This window comes from Opisthocomus hoazin, chromosome 16 (assembly GCF_030867145.1).
Source record: "Opisthocomus hoazin isolate bOpiHoa1 chromosome 16, bOpiHoa1.hap1, whole genome shotgun sequence".
NCBI lineage: Eukaryota > Metazoa > Chordata > Aves > Opisthocomiformes > Opisthocomidae > Opisthocomus > Opisthocomus hoazin.
In genome coordinates, this window is record NC_134429.1 from 21,155,436 (window position 1) to 21,183,435 (window position 28,000).

The window sequence follows — 28,000 nt, forward strand, 5'->3', positions numbered from 1 at the left end:
ATAGCAACAAGGGACCCTCTGCCCCTGGGTGCAGCAAGGGGGGTCTGAACAGGACTACACGGCACCCCCTGCCCCGGGGTGCAGCAAGGGGTACGTTAAAACACTACAAGGGACCCCCTGCCCCGGGGTGCAGCAAGCGGAACCTTAAACACGGCAACATCGCGGTGCAATACAGGCACCCTCGGGTGCTGCCACGGCCTTGCTTCTGCTGCCACACTTTCACCCCACCCAGCACCGACTTCTGTCAGAACAGCTTGAAAGCGCAGAGGTACCGTCCAAACATGCTAAACAAATTTATTAAATAAGTGCAATAAAAATAACTTACATGTTTAACAGAAGTGACTTTTTCTCTTGAAATGATGGTGGTAAAATCTCTAGGATTTAAATACCTGATCTGCTTATCCAGCACCTGGGAGCCGCAGAACCTACACAAACGCTCTCCTGGGGCAGCGGAGCTCCAAGTGGTTCTCGAGATTCGATGAGTTCCCACAGGCGGGGACGCTGGCTGCTCCCGAGCCGTCTCCGCAGTCCCGATGGATGAAAACAACTTGGCTGGCGTTCAGGTGCAGTGCGGAGAAAGAGATCAGACAGCAAGAGGCCCAGGAGCTAGGGACGACAGTCTGTTCTTCAGTAACGAGGTACCGGCGCTGCTGGTTCAGGTTTTCCAGTTCAACAGCTTGGAGAACTTCTTCCCGTTAGCCAGACCTGCACCTGGGCAATGTTTTTGCTCCAGAACATTTTGCTCAAGACTTCGCATCACAGGAACAAACCACTGTGTTTTTCACACCAGTGTTTATTTGCCACTGCAGAAAACACAGGTTGGTTGTTAAGTGAAAGGAAGCAGCCCAGTGAAATCATCCCCTAAAAATGGCAGGTGGTACCACTGTGCTCAAAGATGGGCCTTTCACAGCCTAAAAATTTTCCATTTTCTCACTTCTGTTTCCAATTTGTACCACTGAGTAGTTATTATTATTTTACACCTCACTTCAGAAGTGCACTTTTTAGTCTAAAGATACTCAGCAAGCTCACTGAAGCCTATGCACTCCAAAATACTTAATCAATTTCTTTAAAGCGTTGCTACAAAGCTATTTGAGATTTGAAAAAAGTTTCCAAAGCCCCAAGACACAACGTGGTGGCCCAAGCCTACGGGTTTTTCTTGTAGAAGCTGCCTGACAGGCTCTGCAATGCACACACCCGATTCCTGCTCCTCAGGCAGGCAAGGTGGGGGGACAGGGGAGCGAAGGGGCAGGAGTCTCCCCCGGGACAGCTTCTGGCAGGGAAAAAGCCGGGGGGACGGGCCCCTCGGGCAGCACTGCTGTGCTCTGCGGCGGAGTGAAGAGGAAGGCAGCCGCTGCGCTCGCTGGGGAGACGGGCACTCAGCACGGCGCAGCAGGGACGCGTCCATCAGAGACAAGGGCCACCCCAGGGAGAAAGGGCCTCGGAGACGGGCAGCCAAAGCGGCTCACAGAGCTCCAGCGTCACTGCGACTCCGACCGGCCAGCACCGGGAAACGGGACCCTCGCTCTCAGCAATAGGGGCTGGGGGGTCTCGGGTTTGTTTTGGTGGTTTTGTTTGGTTGTTTATTTTTAAATCAAGTGCTTATTCTCATTTTTTAAAGACATGTTTAAAAAGGTTGTCCCATAATGTTATACAACAGAAAGCACACATCCTGCTACATGCAGGATTTCACTGATTATTTTAATTACGCTTTGCTTGGCTGAGTTTAAAAGCCATGGTTGAGGAGCAACGGAGAGCTGTATTTACCAATTCCATATACATACTATGTTTGCCAATCCAAAATAAATGGAGGACCTTTGCAAACAGGTTTTTTTCATTAAACTTGCACAATGGAAAGCTCAGAATTTTAATTTGAAAAGGAAAAGGTGCTCTGGGCAACAGCTCATGAGCCTGCAGTCCACCGCACGTGCCAGTCTGAGCAAAATCAATGGTTATTTTGCTTGCATAAGGAAGCAGGTTCTCAAGTGGCAACCTGTGTCACTGAAGTAGAAATAAGAATACATTACATATGTATATTCCTAACATATGCATATTTTCTGATTCATATATTTGGAAGAGTTAAAGAGAGAATTTATATAAAGCCTTTCAAAATACAAGTGCACCAATCTACCTGTAAAATTCATAAGCTTGTAGATAGGCTGCACGCAAGCTATAAAAACTGTGCCTTACAAAATCAGTGCTGTGTATAAAAAACAATACCACAAATTCACTCCGTGGCAGCAAAATAACCAACCCCCAAAACTTGTATTACCGTGATCACTCCTCCTTGTACCTGCGTGTCCACTGACATGGGACCAGTTCATCCTGTCCTGAAAGCAATGGCCCAAGCCTTACAAGTCGGAACCTTAGGATTGTTGCTTTCAGTACAAAGCTTCATACATTGTGTCTTCGCAGAATTTGCTCTCTTTGAAGCTATTCAGTGGTCACATGCCGTAGTCTATGGATGTTCATTTCAACCAGTATCTGACTAGAGAAATTCAGTTTAGAGCTGGAACTGGAAGCGAGCTGAAAGTACACTAAAGCAGGAAAAAAGGTCTACATTTATTAATACAAGTTTTCCAGGGCCCCACTAAGATTTTTTTTCTTTCTTTTAAGGGGCCATTTCTTGGGGATCTATTTCAGAATTAACTGTGAGATTTTAAAGCATAACTTTAATTACAGTAGCTCCATCAATACACACTCTTATTAGGTACCGAATGGGACTCTTGTGGTTTAGCTTAACCCTCTCGTCAAGGGGACTAATCAGGCACTTAGTGCACAGCCAGAGAGGCAGCAGGGAATGGCGTGTCATATGGCAACATCCCACCAGCCCTGCAGCTTTTTCATTTGGTGCTAATATACCCATATCTTCAACGGTGTTTCCTCAATTCTGATTATGATGAATTAGCTGTAAATGCACTGAGGTAATGCAGAACTATGCAGAGGCAGCCCATCTCCTCGCCAACCAGTACACACAGTCTAACTCGCAACCTATTTGTCTATCACAAGTTTCTGATGGCAAGACAAACAAAAATTATTGACCCTACCACTTTCAGCACGTTATAAATTCAATTTTAGCAGGAAACTATTAGCAGTATATTCTGCAATTACCACACTAAAGCGATTAGGTGGTCATCAGCTAACACACGTATTGCTTCCCAAGCTTCCAGAACATGTAATTGCAAACAAGTGTCACACTCAGATCAAAAGAACAAACGCGTTTCAGCTCCGTCCTGACAATCTAGTACAATTTCTGCTCAGTAAGTTTCTTGCTGTTCCCCAAAAGAAAGCCAAAAGGCAAATGACTGTGGCTTCCGGATCTCGAGGAAATTCCTTACTGGATCTCAAAACCAGTCAGAACCACAGCACCCGAGTAATCCACTACCGAGGGCACAGCCTCTGTGCTGGCTGTGCCAGTAGCTACACAGCGTGGCCACGTTAACGCCATACTCACTGGGGAGTGTTTTTAGCATGAGGAACCAGCCAGAGACCAATGCATGGCCCTCCTCGTGCCACAGAGGGAATGTGGCAGCCCAGAGCTGCCCCAGAACATTTGCATGTTTCTAACATGAGCACTTCTAGGAGAAAACCACAGTGCTGCACAGACAGCTAACACAGAAGTTCCGTACCGCGGTTACCAGACTAGGCAAGTACTGCTCAAGGCTGATAAACAGCCCCGTGTAAGCAAAGAAAAAAGATGATACAAGGTGCCCACAAGTTTTAAATAACTGTTAACAACTATATGAAGACAAAGATAAAAATACTTGTCCTGTCATCGCTTTGAGTATGTTTTGCCAGTGCTTTTATTTGGGCCCCCTCTTGGGGTTGGGATCTTGCTTCCTACAGAGGGAGGTTGAGGTTTTGCTCCTGAAGGACCTGGTTTCCTTAAATACTGGCCAACTATTTTGCCTGTGAAGAGAAAATACAGATAGTTATTGCAAGCACATCTAGTCCCAGCCCTGGATTTTATCTCCCATTTTGATTCTCAAGACATATTAAGTTTAAATGACTGATACTAGCAATTAAAGTTGGCAGGCATCCAGTCCGAGGTGCGTCTCATACCAGGAGCAGTAGGACTAAATGGTCAGGGTTCCCTTCCTATCTCTAGGAAACTGCTGTGGAGTTTTAGCTTCACCCAGGCAGGATTTAAAGTTCCTTCTGACTATGCTTCCAAAACTCTAAGCAGCAGCAAACTAACTAGCATTCTCACAAGCAAGTGGAAATAGCAAGGCTGAAGACAGACAGACATGATTGTAGGTCCAGTTCAAGACTGGAAACTGTGGAGTTTAACCACATTCACTTCTGACAGCTGAAAGAGACAACTCAGCAGTTCTTTCCAGGAACTTTGAGTCGCTGTGAAATGCAGGTATGAGCACAGCAAATGCCAGCCAGAGGAGGTTAACTCTAGCAACAACCTGAGCATGCAGCAGACTAAATAACCCTGAAAAAACTCTGAAGGAGGAAAGGTTTTGGATGTTACGAGCCAAAAGAGTTTCGGTGCTGCAGGCAGTGAAAATAGCTTGTTTGTTTAACTCCTGTGTTCAGGAAATAAAAGGATTTTACATGTGCTTCATAAATAAAGACAACTGTTAAAGGAACACCTGACATCAGCATCAATTTCTCTTTGCTGGTGTAGAAGCTACACAATCATAAATTCTGCCTAGCTCCTGGGTCTGAGCTGAAAAGGAAAAGCAGTACACAGCACTAACTATTCATTTCATCTTGTAATTACGATGAGATTAGCATCCTCTGATTGGGCATTAGAAGCTAAATCAGGCTCCTGGTTCTCCGTGTCAGCGTTCAGGAGCTTTCCAGACTGTTACCTGTTCAGTATCACTGCTGATTGTTCTACTCACGGTCACACTATTTCGCAGAAACAAGACTGAACTGATCAAATTATCAAATATGCCAGTTCCCCCAGCTGACTGAGCTACTGCCCTCATTCTGAAATTATTGTCCTTGAATGTTTTGAGAATTTGCTCCCTAAGTATGTTGCAGTCTATACCAGCACAAGGAATATCAGTTAGGTTACACAAATGCCACAGGCTTGTTCAACAAGCAATCAAGAGCCAGCTTGCTTTCAAGAATGAAATACTTTTCTTAAGTAAAGGCAACATAGCAAAAACCATAATCACCATTATCATAAAATAGTATCTTACCAGGCTGCACCAGAACAGTTTTATTTATTGTGGGTAACCTCCGTTGATTCATTTTACAGCCGTCGTTGCCCATTAGGTGAGACTTCCAGGCCTAAAGTCAATTAAAAAGAAGTGATATTACAAAACCAGCAGAATTCGCCAATCTTTTACCTGGGCACTACGTATGCATATATACTTTTTAAAACACAGGGAAAATTGGAGTTGTATACAGACTTTATGGCAATAGCATTTTAATCTGCTCACTCACAAAAGCATGAATACCTTATGACTTAAAAAGGGGAACAGAAATTGATATATCCATTTTAAAAATATAATTTAAAAGGTACATAACAATAAAAATTGCAGCCAGATGCTAGAAACTAAAAATGAGTGATATTTGTTTGTTTTTTAAATTTTCTTAATTAACAACTGAGTTGAAATCAGGAAAAAAATGTACAAACAACATGGAAAATATTTTTGTCAATATGTATTTTAAACTAAAAAAGCATGGGCATAACTACAGGGTTATGCTAATAGTGAAAGCACTCAGCAATGCGAAGGAGTAGGAGCTGCTATTACAAGAAAACATGACAGCCTCTTCAAACTAGAGACTGTGAAGTCTCTTATTTACAAGAACAATTTGAGCAGAAGCAACAACAAAAAAATAAATCCCCAAATCCAAACACCACATACATTTCTCAACAAGCATCTCAGACCTGGTTACAACATTTTCTGAACTCCTCATGCTGCACAAAGTAAAAAGGATTTGGAAAAAAGCTGTTTGTGAGAACAGAAGCACCACTCGACTGCCACGTCCCATTGAAAGGAAGAAAGTGCCATAGATTACATATCAGCCGTCGGCATTTAACTGGATCCAACACTCAGCACAGAGTTGTTGGCTGCCTCCTGGACAGACTTTCTCCAGAAAATTAAATCATACACAGAACTACTTAAATATAATCATAATGTAGCATCAGTTGATTCATATAAAAGACTGAGACAGATATGTTAAGTATTTTTCTGAACAAATCACTTCTTATATAATACCACTATACATTTTCAATCACTAAAGCATTTTGGAGCTGGCACGTCAGAGATTTCACAGCATTAGGCAGTCAGAGGGAACACTGTGTAGAAACTAGAGAGACGCCATCTCAGGTCTCTTGACAATTATAGCAGTTCTTGCTTACTTCATGTCAAATTTTTCTTATACCCAAATCAACATCTCCGTCCCTGATGCCCTGTTGGATATGCTCAGTCCCGCTGCAGCATTTTAAGCTGCATAATATCACTCTGAACCCTAAGGCTGACAAGTGAACTCACAGAATCTGGTAGTAGTTGGGAATCTGGAAAGCTCTACAGCATGTATCTGCCTACGCTGGAGGAGAACGACCAATACCAAATAGCCTGTCGCCCTGTGGTTCTTATATACACCTTTAAGGGTAGAAGACCCAGGTTCAGATATGGTGCCCACAGCGTGAGATAGCCATTAGAGACCCCAGCAATAATCCAGGCCAGTTCTTCAGTCGCTGGGTATAAGCCAGTGTTAGGAGAGGACACGAATTCAGTCCCAGCGACGTAACATCAAACCAATCTGGAAGGCAACCTTACCTCCTCTCCCGGGGAAAAGTTGCCATGGCACAATGGGCAATGGTTTGCCACGTTTTCTGGTTTGGCAGCTGAAATTATTAGAAAAATAATGTAACAATTGCAAAGACAAGCTAATTTCAAAATACAAGAGGAAAACTTGCAAAACAAAGAACGTAGAACTACCCCATGGCTAAACCAGCTCCTCCCTATTATCATTAACTGCTCTCAAAGAAGTCTTGTATTTAATCACCTACATCAGAACACGATCAAAAGGAATGACAGGGCTTAATCCACACGGATGTGGTAGAGGCTTTCTGTTCTCCTCACTCATCCTCCCCACATACGTTCACAGAAGCAACGCACTTCAAGCGCTGGGAAACTCAGGCATTTATTCCAGAAGTGTTCCCTCCTGAGGATTTACTGAGATTTCTAAACTCAGAGCGCAGCACCTAAACAGAAGCGGTCTGACTTGCCAAAGATTCACAGTATTTGAAAGTCTGACTGACTTGACCTTGAAGTTCAACCTTCCTGTTGAAACTACTCACAATTGCAAGTCTTGCTCTTAGTATGTTTGGGCAACTCATCTTTTGGAAGGGCCTCACTGCAGCGTTGACATCTCCCAAAGCTGTCCTTTTTATCACAGTCAGTCAACAAGTGCTCTGTCAGGCTTGCTATTTCCACCACCTGCAACACAGCAAGAGGCGCCCAAGAAGATTTGTACCATGTAGTGCAGTACATAAGGATAGTGATAAATAGTGAGTAGATAAGGGTAGCATCTAAAAAACTACTTCTGTGATTTTTGGAAGTTAAATCTAACTTTCCAAAATGACAAAGAGAAAATGAAATTTCAGTCCAGTTATTAATACAATTTATAATGCTGCTCTTTGTGAAAAGCACTACCCAAGGTCACACAGTTGTGTTCAGAATTCTTAGCGTTAAATACCTTACAGCACCTTAAAACCAGAATAACAACAGTTAATGTCTTGTAGCAGCTCTAGGAAGTTTATGCCTAACCTGTTTGCAGTGCTCACATCTGGTTAACATAGGGCAGTGTTTCCAGTAATGGAGATCCAGCCCTTCCTCTGTGAAGGATTCGTCCCTTTCACCACAAAAAATACATAATCTAGGAAAAAAATACAAACATCAGTAACATCACAGAGTGAAATGGATGAACCCTGTTTCTTCTGTTAGAGACTATTCTGAAAAATAGCTGGCATCTTGGTACGCCTTGTTTTCCTTATACAGCGCTGACCTTAGGATAGGCCATGAACAGATACTACTCTGTAATTGATGGTAAATAGAGCTACGAAGCATTTGTTCACGTAGAAAGACATCATTCCACAAAAGCACTGAGAACAGCTCACTGGCTTTCATGGCTCCAGAATTTTCAAATGCTTTCTCTTATGCCCTTATCCTCCAATACACACAAAAGCTATAATATCTCTTTGCCTCATTTTATACTGGCAGTTGAACGTTAAACTGTGGCAATTTCTTATCCCACAAGCAACTGCTCAGAAAACCACTTCAAGGTCACACTATCCAACACCTTAAAATACAGTATCTAGGATTGCCTGGTGATAATTCCAAATCTGTTAGAAGATATTTTCTTTTTCGTTGTTTAAATGCTGAAGGTATTAGCTCTAATCTACTGGAAAGACGTTATTAATATTATTAGCTTGCAAGTTATACTAAGTGCTTATGGTGATTAGAAGCTGCTCATCTAACTTACTTATCCAAGTAATTTGCAACAGAAGAATGATGATCTGGAATCTCTGCTGCTGCAGGCTGTGGGCTTTTGTTTACCTCGCAACCTGTAAAAAGAGACCCATTAAAACCAGGATCACATTTTAATTAATTTTTGTGTATGCCTAGAAAAAATGTTTCTCTGGACCTTCACAGCAACAAAGCCTAACAGAAGCACCCCATGGCCATATTGGTAAACAGGCCCTGAAAGACAACATACCTGTAAGCAGCTGGAAACTATTGCTTTAGCGATCTACAACAGTAAAATGTTTTAGTGGTTGTTTTTACATGTACTAGATGCTCTGCCTCAGGCTGGGGAGAAATCTAAAGTGGTTTCAAGCCAAGACATACTCATTTATTATTAGAAATTAGCCGGTTATCTGACGGTAAATTTTCTTTTGTGAACATAATGGTTACCTCCGTGGCAGACTGACAATCAGCCAGTCTGAAGCACTCTGGCATGTCTTTAACTGAGATAGTTCAATAATCCATTAAGCATTTATAGTGTTTCAAAGACATCTTGAAATACCTCTACAGTTCTTAATATTATTTGAAATTACCTACCTTGATACTTTGGCTTCTGAAAATCAGATTCTTGCTCCTATTGAATAAAGAAATTTAAGTCAGAAAATTCCTTGATGACAGTGATGCTTACCAGGGAGAAAGAGAACTGATTATATCCTGGGTTTCCTCTAGAATTAAAAGCTTACAAGCAGAGCCAACGCGTTACAAAGTTCTCGCCTCTGGTCCTACAGCAAATCTCTCGGGTACTGAGGCAGCAGTCTTCCGAGGAGGAAAGCAGTCCTACTTCCCAGCACTGGGGCAGCTGTCTGCCTGTCTAAGGTTCAGCTTTGAAACCTAATGGAAACGCAGCACAGCATGCTTCTGGAGGGCCTTGACGTGCTCAGTACAATTCCTGTTCTCATTAGCTGACACAGGAACACTCTCAAATATACCATACAACAGACAAAGCCGTTATAAAAAAGAATCAAATTTTATACTATGTTAGGAAAAACAGCCCCCTAAATTTTAGAGCTGGACTGCTGACGATGGAAGTCAGTTAGTGTATGTCATGGAGTCCCTCTTTCCTTTTTTTCAGTTTATAATGAGACGATTAATCAAAGCCTGTGATACCTGAGGAAAAAATGATTTAAAAAACAAAAATCAAACCAAAACCACCCTAACCTTTCCAGCCTGAACTTCTGCTTGTATCTCCTTTAGAGCTGCCAGCTGACCTTGCAGAACTTTTATTTCTTCCTTCTTCTGTTTCTCTGCTTCTTCTGTTGCTGCCTTTCTCTGTGCCTGTCAAGAAACACTATTTCAATTGGAAAAGTTTTTGAACTATCTGTCATATAGAAGAGATTGCAAAACACATCAGTACAGAACAAATGGTCAATGCAGTACAAGAAATATCCTGCTCGGTTAAATGATTGGGCTGTCAGAGCGACACCTCCCTCCCCCCAGCTTCCTCTGTACTAACCTGAAAGAAACACATAGCATTTCCCCTGTGCTTACTGCTTCCAAGCCTAGCCAGTATAAAACAGCGTATGTGTATTTTCCAAAATGATTGTGTATTATTTCAGAAGTACCATCTCTGTATTCTTTGTAGGCTTTATTCGTAAGAGTGAGAATATGCAATAAACTGAACACCAGCTTTTTGCACTAGGCAATGTTAACAATACACCTCAAGATACTCTGCCACATGTGTCATTCAATGTCTAATATAGCTATGAAATCAGTATCAGCTATGTATGTTCTACAATCTTGTTACGTACCCTAATTTCAGACTCAGAAAGTGTACCGTCTATTTTAGTAAATCCATCAAAGAGCGTCTTATAGAGCACAGTCTTGCGAATGCTTGCATCATCTGAAGGCAGATACTCCAGTACAGCAGCTTTGTGCTTCCTGTACACATCAAAGATAATCCGCAGTGCTGCATCACGAACTTCACAAACTCTGTGTTCCAAAGCTCCTGTTGCAAACTGAAAATAGTAATAATAAAAAAAAATTATGTCTTTCTACTCCCGCATGTTCTTTAAAGACTTGTTTATTAGTCTAAGACAATTATTTCACCACAGTGGGAGAAATCTTCACACAGACAGGTTTTTGCAAACACTTTTTGACCCAGTGATTCTTTTTTCCCATACTGGCACCTTGCTTCTTCACAAGGTTGTGTGTTGTCACCTCCAAGAGGCTCAAATTCTCTTCAGTAATTCACCAAGCACTCCAAAACTGACAGACAAGCCCTAATAAAACAACAAGAGAAAAAACTTCATGTGCTGTGAACTCAGACTCCTACCTTCATGACATTGCTGATGGTAAACCCAGAGTTTTCAGTTCCCACGTCTTTCAGGAGGCATTCCACTAATTCCACTTGACTCATCGCCAGATGCGTTGGGCAGTTCGGTTTCAAGGGTTGAACCAAATGAACAGGAACAATCTGAAGAGGTTTAACTTCACTACTCAGTGCCATTTCCTACAAACATACAGAGAGTCAGTGTGCACACAGGAATGCTAAATGAGGAAAATTAACTGTCTTTGCAAAGTAGAGTTATTCTAAGTTCCTTACAACAAGTTAAGTAAAATGAAGTAAACCCTCCAGAAGAAGCAGCTGCTTATTTGTTACTTTAGAAGCCACAAGTTACTCGCAAAGGTTTTAAACAGACGATTACACTGGTGTTTGGTCTTGCTTTTGGCATCAGAGGAAGCTACTGAGAAACTGAGAAAATTTTAGATATGCTCAGAGGGGCAAGAGTTATAGAACTGGGTTGTAAGAATTATTTCAAGAACTCCATCTTACACTGAACTGTCTGAAAAGGAGGTAGATAAGAAGTGTCACAAAGCACGCAGAGCCTTTACTTTGCATCAGGATGGATTTCAAGAGTGCTTCAGAAGACATATATCATCTTATAATTCCTCATTTTATTTCACAAAGAATCTTAAGAGCTAAATTCTGCTGTTATTCAAAGCTCAGTGTTTCTTTCTTTGCGGGTAGCAGAATGTTTAATAAGCCAAGGCACCCCCCATCCCAGCTGCTGTCAGCCACGGGCAGTAAGCAGCCGACGGTGTGCTGCAGCCCCTCTTGCTGAGGGCCAGGCGCAGTTGGCACTGGGCTGGCTGCTCTGGTTCGGACACAGCTGCAGCTAGAAACACACTGCCCCTTCCCTGCAGAACTGCTTCTCCAGGCAGCGTCTCACCTACCAGCAGCCATACAAAATAAACACGTTTTCCTTCTGTCCAGGCCATGTGCTGTCTATGAAAATACATTTGTAGCCATGTTCTCAGTTCCTTTCTCATTCAGTTACAAAGTCTGCTATAACCAAGCCAGGCAGCAGTAAGAAAGTAACCTGTCAACTCTGGGGCTCCAGTGATGCACCAGGCCACTTCCTGGGCTACAAGGATGGTGACGGGACTGGAGCATCTCCCCTACGAGGAGAGGTTGAGGGAACTGGGCTTGTTCAGCCTGAAGAAGAGAAGGCTGCGAGGGGACCTTATAAATGCCTACAAATATCTGAAGGGTGGGTGTCAGGAGGATGGGGCCAAGCTCTTTTCAGTGGTGCCCAGTGACAGGACAAGGGGCAATGGGCACAAACTGAGGCACAGGAAGTTCCGTCTGAACATGAGGAAGAACTTCTTCCCTCTGAGGGTGACGGAGCCCTGGCCCAGGCTGCCCAGGGAGGCTGTGGAGTCTCCTTCTCTGGAGATATTCCAGCCCCGCCTGGACAAGGTCCTGTGCAGCCTGCTCTGGGTGACCCTGCTTGGGCAGGGGGGTTGGACTAGATGACCCACAGAGGTCCCTTCCAACCCCTATTATTCTGTGATTCTGTGATTCTGCGATTCCTGCAACAACCCTGTTAAAATTTTAGTTACACGTCTGCAGTGAAAGAGAAGCCTTTTCCCTCCATGCGGGGATGCAAGCAAGCATAAGTAATCCCCAGCCAGTGACTCACTCCACTCCTGGGACTGAATTAACACATTTTCACACAGAACCACTGTCCTTTCTTCTAAATTCTACTGGAAAAGAATAATCCTCTAGCAGCCATTCACAGCTGCTCTTTGCTAACACTGAGCAAGGAACGGACTGTGTCTTTTAAAACAGGCATCCTTTTTATGCCTTTGCTAAGTTGACTTTCAAAAGCTGACTGTCAAAACCGCAATCAAATCGCAACACCGTCTGAGGAGTGCGTTGTACCTTCTCTGTGGGTAATTTGCAACTACGAAGAACGGAAGTTACACCCTTCTCGCACCTGCAGCAGCAGGTATCTCCCCACACCGTCCCCCACAACCAAGAGGGCAACACACTGCCAGAAAAAATACTGCAAAGACACTAAGTGGGTGCTACCACTTTGCCTCCCACACCATGCGTAATTCTTTACAGCAGCAAACTCTGGACTCTCAGACAAGCCTGATTAGCTGTTATCCACCTGTGAGCTCTGACATTCTCAATGCAAAGCAAACCATAATTTGAGGAAAAGCACCTACCTGAATAAAGTTAGAAGCCATAAGGCGAAGACGGGATGAAGAGTCTCCTGTCCTAGAAAGCAAATTTGGAAGCGTTTTTTCCACACAATGAGAAGTTTCTAGTTTTCCTAGTTTATGTTTTGGTATATATTGGGTAATGATCATTTTTAAAAGTTTCAGGGAAGCTTGAAAAACCTACATTAAAAAGAAAAAAGAAACACTGAACAAAAATACCACATAGATCCTTGTTTCCAGACAACATTGTAAAATATTTTCTGCAGTTCTAGGTCCCTTCCAACCCCGAACATTCTGTGATTCTGTGAACCGGAATCTAGAATTGCAGTAAGCTTCTTAATGGCAGCTACTGCAGACATCTCTCTCCCAGAAAACCTATTGCTAGGGCTTAGGTGAAAGGCCTCAGAATGTGTTTTTATTTATAATGAGTAACGCAGCTTTTGATTTTTTTCTTTTCTTCTTTTTTAAGGCTTATTTGAAGCCTACGTCTCCTTAGGCTAACTGTAGTCTCTCAAGTTTGAAACTAAAAGTTACTTCATTGTTCTATTTCAACTTAAAAAAACCACAAAGCCTCAACGACATTAGGCATGTACTGCATCAGCAGTTGTCTCTCGAGCTCATTACTCAGCCCAGGGCAGTATTTTCCTCGCTGCTGAATGCTAGACAGTGCGCAGTCCTTGAGCCTAACTAAAAGCTGGCATTTCAGTTGGTTTGGGTTTTTGGTTTGGTTTTTGGCTGTTGTTTTCTTTTAATACTTACTCAAAAGCAGTTTTACAAGCTACCTGTTTAAATTATTTAAAGTGTGTTAACCACACAGTTCTACAATTTTTGCTGTTCGTTCTTCACTGGAGCATTTCTTATCAAACACATAACTTACTGAAGACACTATGTCTTTGATGGCTCTCCTAACAAGAAAAATGGCAGCCCTCAGCATGTTCCTTAACTCTTCCTTTGGAGTGTTTACTGACATTTCCATCAGCTTCTTATACACAGCCAGTAACGCGTCTTCTCGATACGACCAAGTTTTGGAATACGCTCCTGAAACCTGAACACAGAACAAGTTTATCTCTTAAAAGGTCAATACGATTTAAACACTGAAAACAGGCACCATATATCCAAGGTCAAATTTTAATCTCAGATTTTAAGTAACAGCTCTGAACATGTAAAAATCATATCAGCAGATCTTTGTTGACAGAGCGCATATCAAATCAGCTGAACACATCACAATAATCCATATGTTCATTCTGTTGTTCTTTACCAAAGCTTCTCCAAAAACTTCAACAGCAGGGCTGGCCTCCCTCAGTGCCTTGTCAGTCAACGGTTCTGGTTCCCCAGCAATGCCACTTCTTGGCGTATCATCGATATCCCCTTCTGTCATCTCCGGCTCAAGGTACACAAGTGCTTCGTCAGGCTGTTTACAGACAGCTGGAAGAGGTCTCTCATCATATGGTAAAAATTCAACCTAACAGAGAAGATAAAATTTGCTATTCTAGAAATGACTTAGATGTGAAGTTGTTTCATCACTAATTGGATTCACCTCAATGCATTTTTTCCCATCAAAGCAGTTATCACTTTACGATTAAGTTTACAATTATGACATTGAAGTTCCTATAAGGACATCACGAAGAAATGGAATCAGTGCCTGTGAATAAAACTTCTTCCTTGTCTATTGAATACAATAAAACACACACAAAATGGTTTCTGTGGAAGCGCACACATCTACAGAAATCATCTGTTGACAGGAAGCCAGCAAATCATAATAATTTAACAAAGAAAGCCATATGTCAAGATCCTGTTAAAAGAGAATACTACTGCTACTAGAGTCAACACAAGTCTTCCTTGGCTTTGCCAAAAGCTGGAGCAACAAAACATAAAGATCATGCTAACTAGGCACTATGATTTTCTTCTTCTCTCCAGACATGACACCAAGACTCTTACCCTACAACCTCATTTAATAAATTCCCTTGCTGCTGTGGATTCATCCAGCACGAACTCGAAGAAGGAGATTTATTAAGCCATTAATGGAGCAAGCAGAATTCAGCTTCCACTACATTGGCTGTGTGACCTCTGCTCAATCATTTTGCTTCCATTCATCTACTTGTAAATCAGGCATAATCCCCTTTTGCCTCAATCTCAATGAGCATTTGTAAAAGCTTCCGAAGAAATTCAGGAAAGAGAAAGACCAATACCCACCTAATGATGGGCATTGCTCAGTAACACAATTTCAGTTACTACGTAATCTGTGAGAATAACCACAAAAGACCTTGCTGTTTCCGAAGGCTGAATGCAAGATCATTTGCTGTGATAGATTTCTGCAGTAACAGAGGTCCACTACTCACATTGTCTCTGAGAAACCCTTCCCTGGAGGTTGTGGCGTGAGTCACAGAAGGAGGAGGGGACTGATGGGGAGCACCGGGCTCAGGAGAAGAGGGATCTGCTGACTTCTTCTCCAGCAGAGGCTCTGCTTTCCGTCGCTCTCCTTTTTGCGGTTCTGTGTGCTCACAAGGAGGTGAATTTGTAGCTTTTGTGTGCTGAGGGCTGTCAGTACAAATGACAGACTCCAAAGGCAATTCAGGCGGTTTTTGAATCTGAAAAAGGGAAGCAGATTTTGTAAAGCGAGGCTAACGATGTAGTAAAATCACAGTTAACGTAGCTACAACTCTGACAGTCAACAAGATCCTGCTGCTTTCAAGTAAATATCAGACCTCACTCGCAGACGTGTGATCATTTCCACTGGATGCAGCTTTAGGAAACAATCAGAAAATAATTCTATGTGGATGTGTGTAGAGAGATTATAAAGCTTCCTGTTCTGTGACAATATAAAACTGTATTTTTTCACATTAATTCTGTATGGTTAGCCATGACACCAGCATAAGCCCGTTACACACCTTCAAAATACGAGACAGTACTTTATGAATCTGCATTGGGTAGCCCTGAAATTATGCAAAACAGTCAGGATTCTAATGTCATTTGCTTGAGACTTTAACAGTTTAATGTGGTGTAATTTAGGGAGAACTAAGCATGTTCATAAAATGCCACACGCAAGTTTGGATTGTGGATTTCCCTAACACAAAACAGAAAACTTAAAATCCATATGCAATTGTCATAAAATACCTGTGTAACAACTCTTATTCTCTGAATTTATTTTGGTTGGTTTGCCACTTCTGTTTACAACACCCACATGATAAAGCCTCCTGTTAGGAATAACAGTGCCCACCATCAGCTCGGCATCCAGAAGGTCGTGGAGCGCCAGTTGCTGGTACACCTTCAGGCGATACGCTTCCATTTGCTGTTTCTTCTTCTCAGCAAGATCATAATCCTCTTTCTCTACAGCACAGCGCTTCTCCACCTCATACCGTCCAAGCCGTTCCCCTACCTAGAAGGTGGTACAACAAGCTAGCTTGGAATCACATTACTGTACATACGTACATGTTTCAGTATTTCCAGTGAAGGCGTTAAATCAAGCTATTTGATTTTAAAATTACTATTTTGAAAACATAGACAAATCATTATGATTCCACATGAATGCCTGGGTCCCTGATAGACCACTGGAACACTGTTTGCTTGAGAGAGAAACAGTCTTTCAACAACACCTTTTGCAAGTCGGCGATAGCTTGTTTGAGTTTCTTGGCATAATCGTAGCGTTCATGACGGACAGCTTCGCGCTTCTTCTCATCCAGTCTACGTATTATCCGAGCAACTTCTGGGTCTTGGTACATGTCAAAAGCCAAATCATCCAGAGGTGAAATGCAATCAGGTTTCCTGAAGATATAAAATGAACAAAATAAACTTACAGCTAATCCACAATACACCAGACTAAGCATATGTCTTCTCTTTTCACTAGCAGGGAACTAACAAAATATAGAGACTGAGAACTACTTTGGACTGAGTAGATGTTTTGCCAGGGTATAAGCAAGAAAATATCCTTACCCAAGGTAAGTTCCGTCTAAGGCAGGATCATCTGATTTAATTCCTAAGTAGTGGTCTATCAGCTTCTCTCTGGAAAGCTTTGTAGGGGGGAAAAAAATATCTTAATGCACATTCATCAACACCAAGTGTGCATTCAGGACAGAAATTTTGACTTGCCACCATCAATGTAAGCCATGCAACTTCTACTATTTATGTTCTGGGGCTTATGAAACGAGAATTTGGGGAGGCTGAAAATGCAAACACTCCAATTGATTATGTTTTAATTTTTGTATGCACAAATTAGGCTCAATTTCTGAGAGCTTTCTTACTTCGAGATAACATTAAAAAAATACAAAACAATCAATACATGGTACCTCTGCTACAGCACAAAACTAGCAGAAGCAAGATGCATTCCGTTACCCCAAGAACCCTGTAACTGCAGATGTGCAGCAACAGTAAAAAGACAGGGATGCTTTGCACTTACAGTATTATTGCTGTCATCACTGTAGTCTGCTGGGTCTCCAATAATGTTTATAGCTACCAGGGCAACCTAGGATAGATTCAAACGAAATGTAAATGCGTAAGGTTGTATCTTACGAAAACTGAAACAAAAAATTGGAATAACAAAAAAATAGGAGCTGTGGTCTCCAGGGCGGTATGGAAGCAAGGAAAAGCACCAAGTGGTAAATGTAATTCATGTCTCATTACAAATTTGTTACCATATCTACAGACCACACTGTACAGTCACCAGTTGTTCCCTTTTCTGGGATGGAAGTGAAAAGAGTCACCGCAGAACTGAGGCAGATCTTTGCTTTTTCTGTATCAGGATGGCTGTACAACACCTCCGCTCAACGCCACATCAGATCCTAAAGACCAAGAGTGGCTTTGTAGCGACCCCAAGGCTGTTCTCAGAGGAAGTACTTTGTCCTCGGCACAGAGCCTGTTGTGCAGTCTAAAACTCAAAATGAAAGGCAGTAATGGAACGTGCACTCGACTCATCTGTTCTGGATAAGTTGCAGGCACTTGGACATGATTCCAAGTGACTTATAACCTCTCATTTGTATTTTGTGTTTTAAAAGAAACCAAAAATAAATCCAGGAGCTTTCAACCAACATTTTTGGCTTCTGCAATCAAGGGAGCAGATTTCCATGCCTGTTCTGTACTACTGAATGTCATCTAGCTTACCATGTAAGGACTCTTAACTCAGCTTACCTGACCGTATAAGTTGTATTTATTGACATAATTTTTATGGAAAATCAGCTTCAGGTACTGGCCAACTGCATCCATATACACAGATTTTAACTCTCGTGCTTTGAAACCAGTCTTTTCATTGTCCGAGAGAGGGACATAACTGAGAAGGAAAACACAACAAGTAAGCAGGGGACACGTACAAATACACAGCTGTATTTTCGCTCCTCAGGTTAGTACTTTGATAAGGTTTAAAACTCCCTCATAAGTGAGACAATGTGTGCTGTCACCCGACAAGACTGTTCACCTGCACCATGCCTCTAACACCTATGTCTCCAGCTTTGTTACAGATCTAAGCAAGCACGGAATCACTTTACTGCTTGCAGCATGGTGTATCAATGTTGCATGCAAAGCGTAATGAATGTTGTTTCCTCCTGAGACCTTGCTGATTAAGCTAATGCAGAGCTTTTTGACTTACCCTAGTCTGTGAAACCTCTCTGACTGATAAGGAGCAAAGTATTCAGGCAAGCTTTCACTGATGTAGAACTCAATTTTGCTTGAAATCATGTACTGGTGAGCAAGCAACTGCAGTTTTCGTATTCGACATCTCTCCATCAACTGCAGAACAATTTCCTGTGGATACTGACAGAGTCTGAAAACATACACAATCTTTGAGTCTTCTTTTTGAAGATTACTTCACTTCCAACTTGAGTAACATTTAACTGTGAAACTTCCCAGAGTTATTACAGGTTGACTCAGTATTACAAATATTGCAAAAAGAAACCAAAGAGGAGAGTAGAAACACTCTTCACTTTATCGCATGCATGGGTATGTTAAAGCACTGCATACACATCTAGAGGATGGGCCGAGAAGACTGAATTTTTACTACTAAGTCAAAGCAGTTGCAAACTCCAAGACTGACAAGAACAAAATTATTTCCCTTTTTTCCTTTCAAAAGACTTTATTTAAATGCTGTGTGATGCCTCCAGGTGGTAACCAGAGCACTTTTTTCCCCCAGGACAAGGATTCCATGGGATTAAAGAAACTTTTTTGGTTTTATAATCAGTTTGGTCTGGGATGCTGTAAACCACTCTGAGCACACATGGTACACCCCCCACTCGTTTTAAGCTCAGCGCTTCAGAACTCCGCACATTCCTCCCCCCGCAGTACCTGGGCGATCGCCACCCATTCACTGTCGGTGCATGAACCATCAGCTCTTTCGCGCTGAAGCCATCTTCGTGTCCCGATGAACTCACAACTGTAAAACCGAGCTTGTGGGGCATCCTGCAGAAGCGATGCAGCCAAAGCAACGATGTTTCACGCTTAAGCTAACCCCTGGAAGGGCAAGAAAAGAACATGGAAACACTACAGTCAAAAAATGAAATCCTGTGGCCCATCAAGTCAGTAGACAGTGATTACAAAGCTGAATTGCCTTTAATTACTATTGGCATCATATTCTTACGCTGAGCATTTTATTACTACTTCGTGAAATGAAGGTTGGCTAAGTTGTATAGCAGTATGCCAAAAAACTCCATTAAATCCACTAATCTGAGGTGAAACTTGCAACTCTCCGAGCTAGCAGCCAGCACAGGAGCGACCCGGGCCACCCTCTGCGCGCTGGAGCCGAATGAGAACACCAAGCAACAGGGAAGCACGGGGTGAAGCGGCCGGCGCCGGCCCGCGGCCCCGCGCACGCCGAGGCTGCGGGCAGGGACGGCAGCGGGAGGGGGCCACGACAGGCGCCAGAGACCCCGCCACCCCCGCGCCGCACCGATACTGTACCTTTAATTTGCCCCTCCGCGCCCCCCCCCAGGACCCCCCCCCCCCCATCCCCGGCCGCTCCGCCACAGGCCGCGGCGGCGCCCGCAGGCCCCGGCGCTGACTCGGGGGAACGGCCGGGCCGCGGACAGAGCCGCCCTCCGCGGCGGGGACCTAGGGGGAGCCGGGGGCGGCTCGCCGGGCCGGAGGGGAGCGGGAAGCGGCGGAGGGGAGCGGGAAGCGGCGAGAAAAGCAGCCAGGCCCCACCTGCCTCCCCGCGCCCCCGGCGCCGGCTCTCATGGCAACGCCGCGCGCGCCGCCGCGCATGCGCGCCCCCCCCAGCCCCAGCCCCTTCTCGGGGCGCATGCGCGCCTGGCCGGGAGCGAGGCAGGGAGGGAGGGGGGCGGCGGCGGCGGTCATGGCGGAGCGGGGCGAGCTGCGGGCGTTCCGGCTGCGCGGGTGCGGCAGCCCGCAGAAGTTCGGCGTGGCGGCCGGGAGCCTGCGCGGGCTGCTGCGGAAGGGCTGCCGGCTGCTGCAGGTGCGGGCTGGGGGCCGCGGCGCGGGGCTGGCGGCGCGGGCCCGCCCGTCCTCACCCGCCCCGGGTTGGGGGGGGGGCAGGTTCCCTTGCCAGGCAGCCGGCTCTGCCTCTACGAGGACGGGACGGAGCTGACCGAGAGCTACTTCCGCGCCCTGCCGCCGCAGACGGAGCTGGTGCTGCTGGGCCCGGGAGAGACCTGGCGGGGCTGTGAGTGCGGGGGGAGCGGGCTGCGGGGAGCGGGGCGGTGCGGCGGGGCCCGGACGCGGCCCCTCAGCCGGCGCCGCCTCGCCCGCCGCAGGTGCCAGCGACATCGAGGGGCTCCTGGCCGCCTCCTGCAGCCAGCGCCAGGCCGTGGTGCGGGCGGCCAGGCGGCTGCTCTCCGGCGAGAGGGCTCCGCGGAGGCAGAAGCTGCTGGCGGACCTCATCCACAACCTGAGCGAGAACATCCTGGCCGAGGGCAGGGAGGACGACGAGCAGTGGTTCGAAGGTAGCGGTCACCCGCGGGGGGCTGCGCGGGGGGCGGCGGGGCTCGCTCCGCGCCAGGCGGTCACCGCTGGCGACTTCACCGGGCTTAAAGTAAAGGAGCGGAAAAATCTGGGAGTCCTTCTGGCGGCTGTGGTTTGGTACCCAGTCAGGGGATTAGCTATCACATTAGCATACGTTTTCAAGTTTCTTTAAAATATATGCATGTTTACTATCAGAAAATGGTAAAAAAATGTTCCCTGTTCCTCTATCCAACATCGCTCTGGAATACGCTTTTTCCCCATTAACATAGCTCCGCATTTACAATCTTTTAACAGTTTGCTAATAGCATCTTGACAGTCTGCACCTATCAGCCCCCTAACCTTTCTTTACGTTCCTCTTTATACTTTCTTTGCAAGTTCCCCCTCCCGTTCCCAAATCATTATTGCAGTTTTTCCTGAACGATTCGTGTTTCTTTTCACAGTCTCTTAGTGTTCTGTGTATGCACATTAACGAGAATCATTTAACAGCTATAGTATCAGCTACTGATCTCACAGCAGATGCTCTCCATGGTCCCCTTAAGTGCTAAAAGCAGGGTAGTCTTGAACCAGTAAAATAAAAATGGGGAAGAAAAAAAATCTGTGCATACTGAGTTTGTGAAAAGAAGGGATAAATACCCAGCTAGGCAGCAGCACAGCATTAAAACTACTAAGTTACAGCACAATCTAATTCCCTTCAGGTCTAGAGTCTCGTTTTAAGAACAAGTCAAGCTACATGCGATACAGTTGTGAAAGCAGAATACGAAGCTACATGAGAGAGGTAACAGTTTCTATTGAAGTCCCTTATTTCCAAGCTGCTAGTAAAAGTAATTCTGTGACCACATATGTATAAAATGATTTTACAGTGCAACATACTGATTGTAGAGGAGGGCCTCAGGCTACAGGCACCAAGGAATGATTGGTTTGGGTTTTTTTTCCTCCCTCTAGGTTAGTGGTTTTACTTCAAATGTTCATCCCACAGCAAGAGATGCATATAAAAGGATAATTGACCTGATGTCAGATAAACTGAAATCCGTGAAATACAACGGGTGCTACTTTGACAGAAGAGCGGAGGAGGCAGCCCGCCTGTGCACGACGGAGGGATGGTTCTCTTGTCAGGTAAGCGCAGCCCTTTCGAAAGCAGAGTGCCCCGGTTCCAGCAAGTACTGGCATGACTTGCAGCGACATTAGAGGAGGGAGATAGTTACTCGGATGCTTGCACAGTGCAGTATGAAGCTTGGCGGGCTGACGCTGGTTAGTTACAGCAAGGGGAAGGGCCGTGCCGGGGTGAGGAGCAGTGCGCCTTTCATCGTAGCCGTCTGGTTTTACAGGGACCTTTCGACAGAGACGACTGCCCATGTAAGCATTCTATCAACCCCTACGGTAACAGGGAAAGCAGAATCCTCTTCAGTACCTGGAATCTCGATCACATGTATGTACAAAGTATTAATCCAAACGTACCTGTTTCATGCCCTTCATCTTAGGCAGGAAAGGGCCAGCCACTGAGTCTTCCCCCCGCACACTGCAGTTATCTCTGCTGTGAACAGGGCGTTGTGATAGAAGATGCTTGGGTGCTGGAGCTGTTTCTGGCAACGTAAACTCCTGAAGGCAGGTTAGAATGCTGTCTCATCAGCTGCTCGGCTTCTGTTCAGATGTCCTTTGTGTGGAAACATACCCCTCCTCACCACGTTAGCCTTTGTGAAGGCTCCTCTCTGGCAAAAAAACCCCTCAGACCCATTTTCAGGCATTGTGCACTTGTGATGCAAGCAGGATTTGCTAAACTAATTTCCTCGAGAAAGAAAATAAACCATAAACCTAGTTATGGTGAAAGAATTCAAATTCCACCTGTCTCTAAAAGGACAATGGAGACGTGATTATGATGAAAAAACTTTTGATGGCAATACTGTTTTCTCTTTTGTGTACTGAAGAATAGAGAAGAAACGTGCTGTCGTCCCAGAACTGGCAGAAGCTGTCAAAACACGAGATGGAAGAGAAGTGAACTGGGAATACTTCTATCAGCTGCTGTTTACCGTGGAAAATTTAAAACTTGTACATATTGCCTGCCATAAGAAAACCAACCACAATCTCAGCTGTGACAAAACTAAAATTTACAGAGAAAGGAAGCAAACCCACAAGATTTCATAGTGCTATCTCTGGAATTGACTCCTGCTTTTTTCAAAATCATGTCACATGGTATTTTTAAATAGCTCTAGTTTCTTAAACAAAAACTTATTTAAGAGTCCCTGGCAAAAGAGACTTGCTAAGTAATTCAATGGCAGTCTCACAAAGCGTACAGTCATATCATGGCTAATTCTACTCTCCCGCCTTCTCACTTACTACAAGCCTTCCTTAGACCACACTCTGTTAAGTGGGATAAAATGCAGCTGTGAGTCAGAGTACAAAAATGAGGCCGGAGGCTGACACTGGTTACATCCTACTACCTCTTTCTTACCATGACAAATGTAGGCCCAAAACTCACAGTACACAGAAATGAAACTTAGACAAAGCATTTCTTAACAACTAATCTGAGTGGATTTGTAGAGTCCTATTTCTGTGAACTCTGAGCCAAACACAGAATACTTTAGGATAATTACTTTGCTCTGTGCCTTTTCCAGGTAGACGACCACTGCATTTCAGATATACCAGAGGGCGATGCAGTGACAGAGCTGCTGGCTCTTCTGCACTAAACTAACCTGCACTCATCCACGGCCACTGCATTTGCTGCTGCTTTAGACACGCATCTCCTAGAAGCATGAGCAAAGCCGTGCCCTATCTTTGCTTTTACCACCTTTGTTCTTTGCCAGCTTTCCCGCTGATTTTCCTCTGCTTTCAAACAGTTTCTGGCTCTTTAGCTTGAGTTTGCTTGAAGAAACACAAGTAACATTACTGTATAATAATCATGTTTACCTGCTGCTTTAGAGAATATTGCTTTTGTAAAACAATTCCTACCTCAGGTAACAACATACAAACAGATAAATTTGTACTTTTTTTAATACCAGCTGATAGCAACTGAACTTTTAGTGACTGTTGGTGTAAACTACATGAATTTTTTTAAATAAAAAAAATTACCACCATCTTTCTGTGGGTGTATGTGGAGGCAGAGGTGCACGAGTGGTTAATCAGGTGCAAGACAGCATGGCAAATACAGACTAGAAGGGCTGAGCACAGGGAAACGTGTTTGTGAATGGAGCACCAGCTACTTACTGCTAGGTAAATACCCTCGCTCAGCTCTAGGGAAGAGCTCTGTCTTCCCCCCTGTCACTGGTCCTCTTTCTGACCCGGGAAAATCCAGCCAGGCCATGAAGAATTGTATTAAGAGAGCATTGCTGTGTGAGCCATAACATACTAGGTATTGGAAATGCAAGCTTTGCTACAGAGAGTACTGATTTAGTTTAAATGCCAAACTCGGTCCCCCTCCCAAACATTTCAATATGAAAAGTAAGTAGGTGCATTTTAGACAGAGGATTTCTAATACCAGTGCATTGAGTCGATCCTTCCAGATTGCCTTACAGCGTATGTGTCAGCGGTAACTACGATAGAAACGCACAGGCTGCGCTGTTTTGACATTGGGGAAGGCATCACAGCCAAGCTTCTGATGACAAACACAATTCATCTGTATGGCACACTTCCTACAAACTGAAAATCACCATTTTGCGCAGGGCTGAACCTAAAACGAGTGTCTGTGTGTGAAGACATATTTGCTAGAAAGAGACGGCAGCAAATATGGCATTTAAGGAAAGCTGGGAGAGCTACTTCAAGATGGAGTTGTGCTGAAAACCATGAATATGCTATTAAAAAATTAGATTTTTCTGTGTTACAGAATTAGAGTGAAAAGGAGCCAAGAAATATAGTTGACAGAAACAATGCATCAGCTGGAGTGGAAATGTGAATAAATTAACATGTCATGCATATACAATTTGTTTGGCTTACAACTTTTGAATGTTTAATAGGCTATAGCTGTAGAAATTAATATTTATTTAAACCATCTGCTGATAACATTTTCTCTGTATTTTTAGAAACGTAGAAGAAACTATTTAAACAATAAAGATCTGGAAGCTTATTGCATAATGACACTTTCAGAGAAGTATTATCATAAACATCGGGTGAGTTAACTGTTCCTAAAATCATCTGAGGTTGCTCATTAGTTTCTAAAAGTGCACGCCAAAATAACAAATTCGGTGGACTGACCCATATCCTTAGCAATCAATACTCGTTCATCTACCGATGAAGTCTGACACTGAGAGATTTTATTCCTCCTTTATCACCACCAATGTATTTGTTTACAAAATTCCTATTCATAACCCTCGGAAGTCAATTGAAAATACTGCACCAGCTGCATTGCACAACTGTTGAAAAAGGCAGTGCTTGCGGCTGGTCTGGTGGAAGAGGGAAGCAGTCAGCTTCACGTGGTGGTTGTTCGGAGGGCTGACGTGCAATAAAAATGTGCTTAGCTTCCAGAGATTAACACTGAACTGAACTCACGTTGACATCCATGCATTTAGGTTTACCAGCAGAACTGCATTTCCGAGGTTGGTTTGGTTCTGGTTTAGATGTAAACATTGCAACACAGCTTACACACCGGAGGCCGGTGTCCCTCTCTGCACTGGCAGTCGACTGGCTGCGTTACTAACTGGACGCCACCATGGCAGACATTGCAGAACGAAAAGGAAAAGGACCTTGTTCTGACATGGGGCTTTTGGCTATTTTGAAAAAAGGAGTGAGACCCTAGACTCCTAAAGGAGTTCACCCTAGACAGTGGCTCCAAATTATAAAAACCAGTAAGAACCTCTATTTTCCCTGTTTTTTTCCTAAATATTAGTGGTAAAATGATAAATTACAATTCACTTCCAAATCACTGAAAAGTCAGTGAATCTTTGCCCCAGATAACCGTGGGAGAATAGTGTATCTGCCAGTTCCAGAAAAACAAACTACCAGTTCTTCTCTCTCTGAGAAAAGGCAAACGCAGACACCTTATGTTAGTGACATAGTGAGCCACCATTATGTGATTGCAAAGAAAAAAATTTCATTTGTTTACAGTTTGTTGCTAGACAACGTCCTCTTCCTCCTCGTCGTCTTCCTTTGCAATGAAATGCAGCTTTCTGAATTCCCTCCTGCTCATCGTTGTGCTGGGGAGCGCAGGTGCCGGGAGATCCTTTAAGAAACAGATAAAATCATGAAGGGCAGCCTGGTGCGGCAAACGGCAGACCTCCCACCTCTCCAGCAGTTCCCACACTTCCACATCCGATACGTGAGGCACCAACACACGCCCCTTCACTTGGAAGCTGTGGCAGAAAGCCAGACCTAAAGCAGAGGAGCTTTGAGGGGAGCCTGCCTGAACCAGACGCGGCTCACGGTCAGAGTGAGGGCTGGCAATCCTTCTGCAGGCTTCAGAAGGATTCAGAGGGTGAAGTGCTCCCTAAATGAATCCTCGCTGCTAAATACCAGCCGTGCCTCCTGCTAAATACCAGTCCTCGGGAAATGCCCAAAAGAAGGTGGCATCGCATGCCCACAGTTACGCAATGTTAAAGGCAGAGCTGGGATTCAAACTGAAATCTCTGGCTCTTGATCCAAAGGCAGAGGTGGCCAGAAATCAGCTTCCATTCCGAAGAATTACTATAATCACAACTAAGAGCCATTCTGACAGAATAACACTGTGTCTTTATGAGTAAAAATATCTATCTTATGGAATTGGAATGATAAAATCGAACCGAGAAAGATTTCACATCTGAAATTAACTTGCCTTGGCAATTAATTTCATCTCTGAGACAAATAATTTAATTTAGGGGCCAGGGATATGACTCCGGGTGCCTACCGATAACTGGTCGAGTTTGGCCACAATTTTGAGGCTAGCCTAATTTTGTTCGAGGATGCAAGACTGAAGGGGAACAGAGCCCGAGTCTGTGAAGTGAGAACAGACTGTCACCGCTCACCTGTCCAAACGCAGCATCTCCAAAGAACCGCTCCACTGGCATCGGCTGGTTGCTGTCTTCATCCAGGAAAGCACTATTGTCTGCTTGTGTCAGCTTCGTCGGGACATCTCCATCCTCCACGCCAGACCCGTCTGAAAGTGCACTCGCACAGCTGCTCTCCTCTTCGCTGCAGACAGGACTGCACGGATTTTCATCGCTATCCATTTCTGATGGAGCCCCGCTTGGTTTCACTGCACATGGCTCGAGAGAAGCATTATGCTCCTTTTCCTGCTTGTCCTCATTAGCCTCAGGAATGCTTTCACCCTTTTTCTGTTGAATTACACCACAGCCTCCTGGATCTTCTGAGTGTCGATCGCCATCAGGTGTGTTAGGCGCTTCCCCCAGTGCAGCAAGGTTTTCACTTGCACTTGCAAGTCCTCCTAGTTCGGATTTTACTGGGCTGTTTTTTAGCCTCTTTGAGCATCGTCTGTCAGCCGCTTTGCGTGAAGAACACTGTTAGAAAAACAGAAAGAATGTAAAGCTTACTTGACATCAAGAAAACTAAAATCACCGTATCTCTTTAGTTGCAAGGATGTGGAACCAAAGGGCTCCATCGAGCGAGTAGCACCTTCAGCCAGAGAAAAATAATCAGCAGAAGGTGCACGGGAAAAGCAGCGCAGAGGAGCAGACAGCGTGCGCCAAACCCCAGCGCGCAGCCCCTCTGCACCCGCACCCTGGCTCAGCACCGTTTTCACGTGTCCTTGGGGGTGCCGCAGATGGCGGCTAACGCGGCAGAACGAACTGCTCGCTAGCGGCCCAGCGCACCGGCTGACGGCCACCGGCCCTCGCGCGGTACCGGAGCCAGCGCCGGCCCGGCACGCACACGGCCGCCCCGCGCCGCACGGCTGCCCGCAGGCCCCAGCACGGCGGCGGGAGGCGATGGAAGTACCCCGGGCCTCCAGGTAATTCCCTCACGGTGAGGCCGGCTTCGTGGCTGCTGATATTAGCGGCAACCCCCGCCCCCGGCCCCCTCCCTCCTACCGGGCTCTGCGGGCGGCGGTTGGCCGGGTGCCTGCCCTCCAGGGACCCCTCCGCACCGCGCCCGGGAGGCCGCCGCCGCTGCCGCCAACCCGGGAAGGCCTCGCCGGGGGTCCCCGGGCGGCCCCGGCCCCGCGCTCCGGCCGCGCCGCTCGCCCGCCGCGCCGGGCCGCCCGCCGCCATCTTGGGCCGGGCGGCGGAGCCCGCGCTCGCCAT

At 44.9% G+C, this 28,000-nt stretch overlaps 3 protein-coding genes across 6 annotated transcripts; 1 reads left to right on the top strand and 2 right to left on the bottom strand.

Annotated features, from left to right (window-relative positions):
- Positions 1 to 268: 268 nt before the first annotated feature.
- CEP104 (centrosomal protein 104) lies at positions 269 to 20,119 on the bottom strand. 2 transcript variants are annotated; one of them, XR_012765679.1, is made up of 23 exons: positions 20,067 to 20,119; positions 19,212 to 19,376; positions 18,520 to 18,693; positions 18,066 to 18,204; positions 17,338 to 17,403; positions 16,875 to 16,951; positions 16,538 to 16,706; positions 16,162 to 16,320; positions 15,284 to 15,532; positions 14,203 to 14,406; positions 13,822 to 13,989; positions 12,951 to 13,124; positions 10,768 to 10,944; positions 10,244 to 10,450; positions 9,654 to 9,770; positions 9,033 to 9,069; positions 8,455 to 8,536; positions 7,740 to 7,848; positions 7,271 to 7,409; positions 6,747 to 6,814; positions 5,157 to 5,247; positions 2,291 to 3,906; positions 271 to 803 (listed from the first exon to the last, which is right to left on the bottom strand). XR_012765679.1 is itself a non-coding variant. In XM_075437357.1 (22 exons), the coding sequence occupies exons 2-22, from the start codon at positions 19,322 to 19,324 to the stop codon at positions 3,770 to 3,772; spliced, it is 2,856 nt and encodes a 951-aa protein (XP_075293472.1). In that variant the 5' UTR covers positions 19,325 to 19,376; positions 20,067 to 20,119; the 3' UTR covers positions 269 to 3,769. The 2 variants fall into 2 exon arrangements, 1 of the variants encoding a protein (XP_075293472.1); XM_075437357.1 differs by having other exon boundaries at positions 269 to 3,906.
- Positions 20,120 to 20,217: 98 nt separating this feature from the next.
- On the top strand, positions 20,218 to 24,940 carry DFFB (DNA fragmentation factor subunit beta). Of its 2 annotated transcripts, none has more exons than XM_075437321.1 (7): positions 20,218 to 20,337; positions 20,418 to 20,544; positions 20,636 to 20,824; positions 21,539 to 21,618; positions 21,786 to 21,956; positions 22,169 to 22,269; positions 24,854 to 24,940. In XM_075437321.1, exons 1-7 carry the CDS (start codon positions 20,218 to 20,220, stop codon positions 24,873 to 24,875), a joined length of 810 nt encoding a protein of 269 aa, XP_075293436.1. In that variant the 3' UTR covers positions 24,876 to 24,940. The 2 variants fall into 2 exon arrangements, with proteins under 2 accessions (XP_075293436.1, XP_075293434.1); XM_075437319.1 differs by lacking the exon at positions 24,854 to 24,940 and adding an exon at positions 22,766 to 24,803.
- Positions 22,256 to 28,000, bottom strand: C16H1orf174 (chromosome 16 C1orf174 homolog). Of its 2 annotated transcripts, XM_075437323.1 has the most exons (4): positions 27,788 to 28,000; positions 26,768 to 27,259; positions 25,873 to 25,989; positions 22,256 to 22,806 (listed from the first exon to the last, which is right to left on the bottom strand). In XM_075437323.1, the coding sequence occupies exons 1-3, from the start codon at positions 27,998 to 28,000 to the stop codon at positions 25,882 to 25,884; spliced, it is 813 nt and encodes a 270-aa protein (XP_075293438.1). In that variant the 3' UTR covers positions 22,256 to 22,806; positions 25,873 to 25,881. The 2 variants fall into 2 exon arrangements, with proteins under 2 accessions (XP_075293438.1, XP_075293437.1); XM_075437322.1 differs by lacking the exon at positions 22,256 to 22,806 and having other exon boundaries at positions 24,790 to 25,989.

Coding starts and splice junctions, on each gene's coding strand:
- DFFB (XM_075437319.1), top strand. CDS start 20,218: ATGGCGGAGCGGGGCGAGCTGCGGGCGTTCCGGCTGCGCGGGTGCGGC. Junction 21,619..21,785: donor TACGAAGCTACATGAGAGAG/GTAACAGTTTCT, acceptor TCCTCCCTCTAG/GTTAGTGGTTTTACTTCAAA. Junction 21,957..22,168: donor AGGGATGGTTCTCTTGTCAG/GTAAGCGCAGCC, acceptor CTGGTTTTACAG/GGACCTTTCGACAGAGACGA.
- CEP104 (XM_075437357.1), bottom strand. CDS start 19,324: ATGCCCCACAAGCTCGGTTTTACAGTTGTGAGTTCATCGGGACACGAA. Junction 8,537..9,032: donor TCAGAAGCCAAAGTATCAAG/GTAGGTAATTTC, acceptor CTCTTTTTACAG/GTTGCGAGGTAAACAAAAGC. Junction 7,849..8,454: donor GTTGCAAATTACTTGGATAA/GTAAGTTAGATG, acceptor TTTTTTTCCTAG/ATTATGTATTTTTTGTGGTG.
- C16H1orf174 (XM_075437323.1), bottom strand. CDS start 28,000: ATGGCGAGCGCGGGCTCCGCCGCCCGGCCCAAGATGGCGGCGGGCGGC. Junction 27,260..27,787: donor ACCGCCGCCCGCAGAGCCCG/GTAGGAGGGAGG, acceptor TTTTTCTAACAG/TGTTCTTCACGCAAAGCGGC. Junction 25,990..26,767: donor GAGATGCTGCGTTTGGACAG/GTGAGCGGTGAC, acceptor TGTTTCTTAAAG/GATCTCCCGGCACCTGCGCT.